Source organism: Epinephelus lanceolatus, chromosome 14, assembly GCF_041903045.1.
Source record: "Epinephelus lanceolatus isolate andai-2023 chromosome 14, ASM4190304v1, whole genome shotgun sequence".
Classification (NCBI taxonomy): domain Eukaryota; kingdom Metazoa; phylum Chordata; class Actinopteri; order Perciformes; family Serranidae; genus Epinephelus; species Epinephelus lanceolatus.
In genome coordinates this window covers 38,073,264-38,085,488 of record NC_135747.1, presented here as the reverse complement: position 1 = coordinate 38,085,488, position 12,225 = coordinate 38,073,264, and the positions used below count along the sequence as shown (strand labels likewise).

The following is a 12,225-nucleotide window of genomic DNA, read 5'->3' as shown; positions in this document are numbered from 1 at the left end:
CTTACTGATGTAAATCTAGTGAATAGCCTCGCGAATAACGCGTACTTTAATTTAACAAGTGGTCAAAAAACACTCACCGGTCACTTTATTAGGTACACCTTGCTAGTACCGGATTTGACCCCCTTTTTAAATTCTTGGTGTCATAGACTCAACAAGGTGCTGGAAACATGCCTCAGAGATTTTGGTCCATATTGACATGATGACATCACACAGGTGCTGCAGATTTGTCGGCTGCACATCCATGATGAGAATCTCCCGTTCCAGCACATCCCAAAGGTGCTCTATTGGACTGAGATCTGGTGACTGTGGAGGCCATTGGAGTACAGTGAACTCATTGTCATGTTTGAGATGATGTGAGCTTTGTGACATGGTGTGTTATCCTGCTGGAAGTAGCCATCAGAAGATGGGTACACTGTGGTCATAAAGGGATGGACACGCTCAGCAACAATACTCAGGTAGGCTGTGGTGTTTAAACCATGCTCAGTTGGTACTAAGAAAATCTCCCCCACACCATTACACCACCAGCAGCAGCCTGAAGCGTTGATACAAGGCAGGATGGATCCATGCTTCCATCTGAATGTGGTTTTTCCAATCTTCTATTGTCCAGTTTTGGTGAGAAAACCCGTGTGAATTGTAGCCTCAGTTTCCTGTTGTTAGCTGACAGGAGTGGCACCTGGTGTGGTCTTCTGCTGCTGTAGCCCATCTGCTTCAAGGTTGGACAAGGTGTTGTTGCTTCAGAGATGCTCTTCTGCACACCTTGGTTGGAACCAGTGCTTATTTGAGTTACTGATGTTTTCACCTGCATGCCATTAGGCTGATTAATCAATACAAATTAAATCATTTTGCTCCTCAGGTGCAATCCACTATTTATTTTATATATGCAACAGTTTGATGCAGCCTATCTTTTTTACACCATTTATTTCCAATTTTCTGAAACCACCAGAGAGTCAGCAAACAACACCAAGAAATACACAGAGAAAAACACGTAGCTACAACACATCAGGTTCACAATGTCAGCTGGAACATCAGACACCACAGCAGCCATTTGGTTTTGTGATAAATTTATTTGGTATCTGTGAGTAACTACAGTCGTAGTGTTCTCATACATGTCATCTGCAGTTCATCAAACTGATATATATTTATAAAAATTAGAGAAATATAATCTACATACATCTAATACAAAAACAAACCAGTCTAGGAGTGAGTCCACTGCTTGGTTTAGTTGTAAGAACAGTGACAAATTAAGTGGTGGCGAAGAAGATCTCCAAGAAGACGGATGCTCAAATGATAATATTAGAATTATGAATCTGTGCATTAAATAAGTCTAAAAATAAAAACATTCTGAAAAACAAACAACCACCAAACACACACACAGGCCCAGGAAAGGGTTAAACATTAGATGGATCACACACAAACACACACCTGTGAATTCGTAAAGAAGTTTCTTTGGTTTTTGGTTGAAAACTGAATCAGCCCTGAAAACCTTTAAATAAATGTTTTAAAGCACAAACAGCTGGAATGTGGCAAAAAAAAAAAAAAAAGAAAAGAAAAAAAAGTTAAAGATACGACTTCGACATCAGCGTGAACGCAAATACGTCAGCTCACCAGAGACGCCTTTAAATCACATCCGGTTTCTACCAGACACACACCAAGGGGTCAAAGGTCATCTGGAGCTGCTGGTCGAACTTCGCTTTGAGCCAAATCGATAAAATTCCCTCGATATTTCTATCGTCCTGAACGCTCAGTAAAAAAATATAAAATCATTTTGTCTGTCAAACATGACATCACTGTGATTCTTAAAGTGTTTCCTTCTTTGTGTCACCATGATGTTTAATATTACATAACAACAAACTCAGAATAGAAATAATGAAATTATGAAATACGTATCTCGTAATAAGACATTGTGAAAATGTGTTTATAATTACATGATCACGAGTCACGATTATGAGAAAACGTCTTGTACTATCACGATTTTCATAAAATCTCAAAATGTCCGGGTGTTTTCAACCTAAACTTCAACGTGTGCTAAGTTTTAAAACTCAGTGAGCTGATAAAACATTCTGGGTATTCTGGACGATCATCTATACATGCTAACGAACGTCTTTTCAAGATAAAAAGACTTATTTCGTTCCACGACGTGATAAATGTGTGGTAGAAAAGTTTTAAATCACCCAGACGATCGTTAAAAGCGTCACCTTGTTGCTTTAAGGCGAACAACGTAAGGCGGAGGTGATGTGAGCTGGTAAAACTGCTGTCGAAGTCAAAAATACAAACGTAACGAGAAAAGTGCTCAAACAGAAGAGAAGAAACAAACAGACACATTCAACGTTTCGCAGCTGAACATATCGGATGCAAAGAGGGAGCAGCTAGATTATAGACTACAAATGGGTTATTGTTATATAAGTTATCATCATCACTGTCACCATTCCGCCTCTCACCCTCAGCCTTATTTTCACAGAGCGAGGTCACGTCAGCGTTAAGGCATTCGGTTTGTAGCAGCTCAGAGTGGCAACACCACGAAACTGTTTGAACTTGGAAGACTTCATTACCCATAAACCCTGTGTGCTGAAGTAAACGTTATCACTTCCTGGTGTTCTTCTGTAGCAAACTACTATTTTAACCAAAGTCTAGGTAACAGTTGTAGAACATGAAAACTAAATCTGAGACTAACATGGAGAACGCTCAAATCAAAACAGGTCTGACAGCTACGCTAACATCACTGTGGAAGTGGATTATGCCAACGTTAGCTACCAAGCTAACTGTGTTTTTCTTGGTCATTGTGTTCAAATTGTATTCTGACGGTCCAAACCTTTAATTATTTGATTATTCTTTTTCTATCCCTTGTTTTAATTCTTACACTCTATAGCTCTGCTGCTAATGAGCTAATTTGTATTAGCTGGTGAGCTAACCTCAGTGACCATAGCCACAAATATTTCTTCATTTGATGTTCGCTTTAGGGCTGAATCCAGTTTAATACTTTAATAACTGATTAATACATGTATTAGTTTTATAATTTGTTTATTTATTCATTACAAACCATGTTCGCATGGTTCACAGTTGTCAGCTAACAGTTAACAGTCAGGCTAACATTAAATGTTAAGGAGCTCCATCTAAAGTTACCTCTAGTTTATTACTTACACATTCATTCCATTTTCTACTGTTTGGGTCCTTTAGTTATTTACCTGTAAATTATTTATTTCACCCCCCTCAGCAGAAACCTTAGTTAATAATTATTCTTAGCTAGCGAGCTAACATCGGTTGAACAGCTCAGATGTCTGCTGCTAATGTTTGTAGGCTGACGTCAGCAAACCAATTCTACTTAGTGCTCTTAAGTTAGCTTTGTTGTTGCAGTTACTGATTTATTAGTTTTTCAAATAATCTGAGTCATATATTTGGTATAAAATGTATTTATATGACCAAAGTTGTTTTAATTCACTTCTCACAGCTCAGATGTCTGCTGCTAATGTTTGTTAGCTGACGTTAGCAAACCAGTATTAGCCGTGGTTTAGTGTAGTCGAAGAGGTGGGTGTACTAGTAATTAGATGGGTATTTTATCGGGAAGGAAGTGGGTTTACTCTTCTATATATTCCACTGGCTTTTTGGCTGATAGGTTGGTATACTGTAAACTGCCAGAAAAAAGAGGTGGGTATACCTCTGTATACCCTGCACTGTTAGCTGTTAGCTTGTTAGCTGTTACCTGTTAGCTTTAGGGTTGCATCCAGTTATTTCTGTACATAATTAGACCATTCAGTAATCTTTAAATAACTGATTTGAGTTTTGTTTGCACTAATTTTATTCTTGTGGTTGAAACTGTTTTAATTAAGCTGTCACAGCCCTACCCTCTGCTGCTAATTAGCTAATGTTTATTAGCTATTGGGCTACCAATAGTAGGGGTTATGTTTGCTAACTAACGCTAGTTAGCTGTCTGACTCTCTCGAAGGGATCATCAGTAACATCTGGATCATCTTTAGGTGACAAATGTAATTTTCATCCCTCTCGTCTTCACCACACCGTTAGCTGCGACGCTAACACAACTTAAATACTTCTGGAGTTCTGTCTTGATGTTTGGAGCCACTGGAGCTTTTTCACAGTAAGCCACTTTATTCTGGCGTGGCCCAGCTCTGTGAATATAAAGCTCTTCATCATTCTTCCTCTTCACTTCTTCCATCATACCCTCTTCTTCCTCACCTGGACTCCCACAGGGAGCAGGTCTGGTTCACATACAGTACAGTTTTCATGGGTTGGTTAAACAGACAGTTAAAGCCCCACGCCCTGCAAACAATGACAACAACTACAGCTCCCATGAGTCTTTGATGATGGGGCCCTGGGAGCTGGAGCTCAGTGTTAATGATGAATAAACGTTTTCACATTTCATAAGCATCAAACTGAAGTTAAAGACTAGTATGTGTTCAGCTAGCAACTCTTCATCAGTGAGTTTCCTCAGGAAGGTTTTTTCGGTCTTTGGTGAAGACCTGAAACATGACACTGGGTTAAAAACAGATTTTTGGAATATTTAAGATCAGTGTTTACTAGCTAGCAGTCTAATTCCTCATTACCAATTATTTATTTTTTTTCAAAATGGAGATCCGCTAATCAAGACATTGCTCCACGGCGCCACTCATGCTAAAAATTATTTAAAATTGTGAGAATCAATATTAAATATTATATTAAAAATGGACAGAAAACCCAGGTATCCTGTTTTAATTATACATCTTTAAGAAAGAGCAATGAAATACAATGTAAGAGGAGACCCACCAATGAATAGAGGCTAACCTGAAAGGGACGGGGCTTCTGTTCTCCAGGTGTCAGGTGGGCAGAGTTTGACCATCACTAAAAGAGATTATAGTTGCGCTGTTCGGTGTGTGGTTTGACTGGTGAGTTAGAGACTTTTTTTAAATACTGTCATTACACGCTCAATACAAACCTCGCCCACCTGCTCCTCCAATCACAATCTGTTATTTATGGGTGTTTTCTGCTCAGGTCGGACAAGCTGAAGAAAAGCACCACCTCCTCCTACGCTTCCTGTGGGAGTCCAGACCAACACTGATTTATTCCTCCTCTTCCTCTTCCTCTTCCTCTTCCTCCTCCTCCTCCTCCTCTCCAGCCATCACCTCCACCAGCAGCTCAGCGGTGCACGTTGCCTCCCCAAGACTGTTGACTGCCTTCACTGTGTACTTGGCGTCGTCATCGCCTGACACCTGCAGATTTACATCAGCAAATATGAGAATTAATGAGGAAAGTTAAGTGTCTTTAGCGTCATAAAAGAACTGTACATGTTATTATAACTTTAAAAAGTGGATTTAGTGTTTAATGTCTCTGAAAATCTGCTAATAGGTAGAGGTCACAGTGACTTTGACCTTTGATCTCTGACCACCAAAATCTAATCAGTTTATTTGAGTCAAAGTGGATGTTTGTGCCATATTTGAAGAAATTTCCGATCTCACAGATGTGCGGATTACGCAAAAGCATAATGCCTCTGGCCATGGCTATCACCTATGCAGAGGCATAAAAACTGGTTTTATGAGGTCACAGTGACCTGTGACACCAATGTCCAGTCACTTCACTATTGAGTCCAAGTGGACGTTTGTGCCAAATTTGAAAATTTAAAAAAAAAAAAAAAAAACCTTCAAGGTGTTCTTCAGAAATTGTGTTCACAAAAGTTTTGGGGGTAAGTTGAAGGTCACAGTGACACACTGCAGACACACTGAATAATAATGGAGTTGACCTCTGACCTCTGAAATGACCAGACTACAGTTTCCCTCTTCGTCGTAGTCGATCTGGAAGTGTCGGGTCTCTTTGATCGGCTGTTCGTCTTTGTACCACACCACCTCTGGGTCGGGGTAACCTGCACACACACACACACATCTTCATTATTAATGAGTCTGTTCAGTGTTTCCATCTGTTTGGTGAAGTCTGACAGAAGTTTGTTGTGTATTTGTTGTATTTGTTGTGCTGTACCTTCGATCTTGCAGTCGAAGCGAGCGGCGCTGCCCTCCACCACCTCCACGTCTTTGATGACTGAGCTGAATGTCGGCTTACACTCAGTCTTCTGCTCGTACTCCAAACACTCCAGGAACTGGTTATCCTCTGAACGCGCGAGGACACACACACACACACACACACACACATAGAGTCAGCTGTGTATTTTTAAAAAACAACACCACGGAACAACAATGTTCATTCCCATCAGTCTGTACCTTCGGTGGGTGAGCCCTTCTTGGCGCTCACTCCGGCCATCATGGCCATGGACGACAGTCTGCCGATGGCTCGGACAGCGTGACCCGTTTTCTGCCACAGAAGAAGAAACAGTTAATTTCAGTTGGTTATTTTGAGTTCCCGTTTTTAACAATTTTTAATCACTCCTCACCAGGAGTTGTAAATACACTGTATCATGTCTCTGTCCTCATGTTGTTGTTGTTTACCTGCCATTTCCTCCTCAGGATGTACTTCTTCATCCTCTCCTTGGAGAGCTTCTTGGCCTTCATGGTGTTGGTGTCTTGCTTCAGCCAGGTGTGTTCATAACACCGAGCACAGGTGAGCCGAGCCCTGACACACACACACGCAGAGTGAGGCTTCATATCTAAACATGTTGGTGGTATCCAATCAAAGATGGCGGCCACACACTGTGTTCTTACTTCATGTCTTTCTTCAGCAGGTTGGTGATGAAGTCTTTGGCGTTATCTGAGATTTCATCGAAGGCCTCGTCCTCAAAGTCCCAGGTGGCCGAGGTGACGTTGGACAGAGTCTCGTTATCGTTGTCGCCCATGAAGGGAGACAAACCGCTCAGCCTGAGAGGACGATAAACACAGGGGAACATAACTGAGCCAAAGTGAACCAAACTGAACCAGAATAAAGTTCACTAAGCAACATTTAACTAAAATACAGAGGCCACGAAACAGAAAACCACTGAGAAGAAGAAAAAACTGTAGATACACTGCTTAAACTCAAAGGTTAGATATTTAAATTGGAAAATAACGTTAAACAGGAAATTACATGAAATACTGAACAGAATAAAATAAAGAAAAACTTAACCTTAAAACTATGTATAAATATTATAGCTAAAGTTACAACAAAGAAATAAAATGTTAGATTAGGATAAACAAAGCCTGGTGATTTAAGCTAAGTTAAAGAAAGATAAACTGAAATACTAGATTAAAGGAATAAAATAAAACAAAATAACGGCTAAGCTAAGCTTAAAAAATCTTAACTAAAATAAAATGAAATTAAGCTAACCTTAAATATCAGCCGGCTAAAGTACTAAATTACAGAACTTGATAAATTAAGATAAGCTAAGGAAAGCTAGCCTAAAAGAAGCTAAATTAAAGGGCAGGAAATAAAAACAAAATTAAGCTAGGCTAAATCAAGCTAAGTAAAAAGAAGCTACACAAAAGGAGAAAGAAAACAACCCCAAAACAAAAAACAACAAAAAGAAGCTAAACTAAGAAAGGCTAAGGTAAAAGAAACTAAAGGGAAAATAAAAATAAAAAACAAATGAAGTTGAGCTATGCAAAAACAGAGGAAATTTATAAGATAAAACAGAGTGAAGCTGAGCTAAAGGAAACAGAAGTGAACTGAGCAAAATCAAATTAAACAAATACCCCATGCTTAGAAATGCAGACAGAAATGAAAAAAGAGAAAACTGAGTGAAATTAAAGAAAAACAATATAATGAGCTAAAAACAACAAATCAAGAAGGTAAATACGTTAAATGAGAAGCCTGATAATAAGCTAAAAGAAGCTAAACCAGAATCAGAAAAGAAGCTAAATAAGTAAATAAGACATTCAATAAGAAGCTAAATAAGAAGCTACGTTGTGTTGGACAGACTCACAGTATATAACAGATGACTCCTATACTCCACATGTCAGTGGGATAACTGATGGCTTCATAGTTGATCACTTCTGGAGCCACGAACTCTGGAGTCCCAAACAAAACCTTAAGAGTTCCTGCGTTTTCTGTTAAAGGACAGAAAGAGAATGTCGATAATAATCAATGAGTACTGAGGTAGCCATTTTAGGACATTTAAGGCTTAGCCAAGTGCTAATGGTATAATATTAACAAACTGTTTAGCTTATTAAAATGCAATCAAGGGTTGGCAGGGTTACATGCATCCAGGTATTGTGGTAATGACCTGACATTTAAGTGTAACAGGAGTGATAGAGGGCTGATGTTAGCATGCTATGTTAGCATTAAAAATCATTATCAGGTTAAGTACAGCTAAAGCTAACAGGGATTCTGAATTAGTTTTTTAATATTTGTCATCAAGTAAAATGTTGAATGAGTTTTTATACTGATTGTGGCACTACATGGTGGTATGTTAGCTTAGCTAAAATGCTGACAAGCATTGGAACTGTCACATACAGTAAGTGTTGTAGCAAGGTATCACCTGGTATTTTAGTGATCAAGAAGGCTAATATTAGCATGCTATGTCAGTGATAAAGTAGAGCTAAAGCTAACATTATTTATTCGTTTTGAGAATATTTGTCACCAAACATCACTGTGTGAAAAGATTTTTCAATCTGGATCAACAAATCCTGCGACATCAAAGATTCTGCAACAAACTCCAGACGTTAAACTTCCCCCCACAGTGATTGGTCACCTAGTCGGCGGGCAAGGCCGAAGTCGATGAGTTTGATCTTGCTGCCGGTCTTGTTGACACACATGATGTTCTCAGGTTTGAGGTCGAGGTGGACGATGCCCTGTTTGTGGATGAAGCTGACTCCGTCGATGATCTGCAGCATGTATTTGATCACCTCCCTCTCCGTCAGCTCAAAGTCCTCGTCGATGATGCGCTCAAATAGCTCGCCGCCTGAGATCCTGCACAACAACAACAAAAAAAAAAAACACCCGGTTGCTATTTGATCATAATTGAACCCATGACCCCTGCAGCAAGAATGTAGCCTTTGTACATGTGTTGCCTGCTCTACCAAGTGAGCTACTGCATGTCCGTAATCTGTTGATTTTGAGTAAAATGGAACGTGCCAAATTTGAGGAATTTCCTTCAAGATCTTCAGACCCTCGACCACAGTGACCTTAACCTTTGACCACCAAAATCTAATCAGTTGATCTTTCCGTCCAAGTGGCAGTTTATGCCAAATCTGCGAAAAAAAACCTCTCAAATAGTTGTTTTGATATATCACATTTACGAGAATGAGAGATGCAAGGTCACAGTGACCTTGACCTTTGACTACCAAAATAAAATCAGTGATATTTCAGTCCAAGTGGAAGTTTGTGCCAAATTTGAAGGAATTACTTCAAGGTTTTCTTAAGATATCACGTTCACAAGAATGAGATGGACGCTAGGCCACAGTGACCCTCACCTTTGACCACCAAAATCTAATCAGTTAATCTTGAAGTCCAAGTGGACGTTTGTGCCAAATTCAAGGAAACTCCATGAAGGTCTTTTTGAGATATCACATTCACAAGAATAAGACAGGGGCAAGGTCACAGTGACCTTGACCTTTGACTACCAAAATGGAATCAGTTGATCTTTCAATCCAACTGAACAAATTTGAGGAACCTCTCTAAAGGTTTTATTGAGATATCACATTCATGAGAATGAAATCAGTGATATTTAAGTCCAAGTGGACGTTTGTGTCAAATTTAAGGAAACACTCAGGTTTTTTTTGCGATATCACATTAATGAAAATGAGGGGGACTGAAGGTCACAGTATCCTTTGACCTTTGACTACCAAAATCTAGACATGTCATCATTAAGTCCAAGTGTACGTTGGTGCCAAATTTGAAGGAATTCCCTCAAGGTGTTCTTGTGATATCGCATTCACAGGTAAGGGAGGGATGGACGAATAACCGGAAAACATAATGTCTCTAGCCACGGCTAAACACAACAAAAATACAGAACATTCATTTACAATTTTTCACATTCAAACCTTTTACAGCAAGACTGATGCTTTATCAGTGATTTTTTTTCATGACACACACAAAACATGCTGCAAGCTGCTGTTTATAACCAAAACCAAAAGTTTTTCTTGATGCGAAACTGTCTCTGTTGTATCAGCCGTGAAGCTTCAGATTCGACCGTTATCAGACCTGACAGGAACAGCCCTACCAAAATAAGAGTCTGAATGTAAACAGTTTTTATCACCTTATCAGATATTCAGTGTTTTTCCTTCAGTTGTTTATCTGAGTAACAAACAGTGTAAATGTGTTCCTGTCTGTTTATCCGAGTAACGGAAGAAACAAGATGAGACTGAAGAGGTCTGCTGAAACACCAGACATTAAGAGTTCAATATTTTACAGTCAGCAGATGATTTGTTCTGAGTGTGTATTTTTGGAGCAGTCTGTCCATCACGGCTCTATAATTAGTAGACAGGAAATAGTCGCTCTCATTCCTCTCATAGTTGGCCACAGAATTATTTTCCAACGTTCTCTGAAACAAAAACATCTAGTCTGTGTTTCCACATCAAACTGCTCCTAGATCAGCTGCAGGTTCACATTTCATCAAAGACACAACAGTATTCCGTACATGGAGTTCCAGATCGGGTTTTATATTGAAGGGTTCTGTCTGACACTGATAAATACTCCTATAAAGCTTGTTAATTAAACTGTTATATCTCGTTTAACGTGAACAAAAGTTAAATAAAATTGTAGTTTACTGAGGATTAAACAAACAAAATACATGTTGATCAGTGAGCGTTAGAGTAGCTGGTACTTTGTTGTCCCTCTGAGAAGTAGTGGAGTGCAAGTATAGACCCTTTTACTGCTAGTAAACATTACAGTGTTTTTTGTTGGGCGGGGCTTAGCTTGAGGCAAAACAATTCTCCACAGACATTAGCTAGCAAGTTCTGTTTTCCTGTTGTAGACAATGGAGGAAGATGATGCGAGTGATGCATTCAGAAATATTCATTCAGAGTGTCGGAGCGCTGTCTGAATGTACCATTCAGTTATTCAGAGCACCGCACTCTAAGAGCAGCAGAGCGCCGAGCAGAGTGAATGTGTGATTAACTTAACAGTTGGTCAATTCATGTAGAAATATAACGCTCCGTTTCTTCGTCCACTTCCAGATAATAACGTGACGTCGGCCCTAAAAGTACCTCGAATTTGTACCTACAGTACTTGAGTAAATGTACACAGCCTGTCAAGAGGAATCCCTGCTGACGAAATAAACACAGTGTTGTTGTTCAGAGTAAACGTGACGTACATCTCAAGCACCATGACGATGTCGGACTTGCCCTCAAAGGCATCAACACACTGGACCAGTTTGGGGTGATGCAGGCTGTTCATGATGCCGATCTCCTGCCGGACGTTCTCCTTCTCCTTTGCCGAGTACGCCTTGATGAACTTCCCCGCCCAGACCTTCTTCGTCGCCTTCTCCACCAGTTTGAAGACCTGACCGAACTTCCCCCTGTCACACAAACACAACACTGGTTTTACTCCACGGTTAAAGACCTTTTTTTTTTTGATCCATCATGGGTGTAGAGAAGCAGAGGTGCATTGTGGGTGAGGTGTGAGTGTGCGGAGCCTTACGTCCCCAGCCGCTCCTCGACGTCATACAGCTCCTTCACCTTCGTGTCTGTTCTGATAGTCACGTCTCTGTAGTCCGGCTCCTTCTCTGAGTCTAAGAAAATAGAGGTCAAAGGTCAGAGGTGGGGCTCCAATGATATCACGTCCTGTTATGTTACGCTGTTATGAGAAAGTCTGAGCATTGTACCTTCATCCTCCTCCTCTACCTCGGCCTCTTCCTCTGGTGGACGGACCAAACAGCAGCAGTTAGTTTAGTTAGTCGGTTTAGTTCAGTCACATTCACTTCAGTTTGGTTTAATATGGTTTAGTGAAGCTGACATAGTCCTGGAACACGAACTCTGACCTGGAACAGTAACTCTTACCTAGAACAACAAATATGACCTAGAACACCAACTTTGACCTGGAACACCAACTCTGACCTAGAACACCAACTATGACCTAGAACAGTAACTCTTACCTAGAACAACAAATATGACCTAGAACACCAACTTTGACCTGGAACACCAACTATGACCTAGAACACCAACTTTGACCTAGAACACCAACTATGACCTAGAACAACAAATATGACCTAGAACACCAACTTTGACCTGGAACACCAAGTCTGACCTGGAACACCAACTATGACCTGGAACACCAACTCTGACCTAGAACACCAACTATGACCTGGAACACCAACTATGACCTGGAACACCAACTCTGACCTAGAACACCAACTATGACCTGGAACACCAACTATGACCT

At 40.1% G+C, this 12,225-nt stretch overlaps 1 protein-coding gene across 2 annotated transcripts in view; it reads right to left on the bottom strand.

Annotated features, from left to right (window-relative positions):
* Positions 1-1,044: 1,044 nt before the first annotated feature.
* mylka (myosin, light chain kinase a) overlaps positions 1,045-12,225 on the bottom strand; it is a 78,142-nt gene continuing 66,961 nt past the window's right edge. The window contains exons 26-36 of one of the 2 annotated variants that reach the window (XM_033617349.2): positions 11,669-11,701; positions 11,485-11,575; positions 11,159-11,362; positions 8,597-8,814; positions 7,829-7,952; positions 6,636-6,788; positions 6,423-6,546; positions 6,198-6,288; positions 5,959-6,087; positions 5,733-5,845; positions 1,045-5,198 (exon numbers count right to left, since the gene is read on the bottom strand). In XM_033617349.2, coding sequence (XP_033473240.2) covers positions 5,049-5,198; positions 5,733-5,845; positions 5,959-6,087; positions 6,198-6,288; positions 6,423-6,546; positions 6,636-6,788; positions 7,829-7,952; positions 8,597-8,814; positions 11,159-11,362; positions 11,485-11,575; positions 11,669-11,701 — 1,430 coding nt within the window. In that variant the 3' untranslated portion in view covers positions 1,045-5,048. The remainder of the gene's footprint in view (positions 5,199-5,732; positions 5,846-5,958; positions 6,088-6,197; positions 6,289-6,422; positions 6,547-6,635; positions 6,789-7,828; positions 7,953-8,596; positions 8,815-11,158; positions 11,363-11,484; positions 11,576-11,668; positions 11,702-12,225) is intronic. The other variant, XM_033617350.2, reaches the window with a different exon arrangement.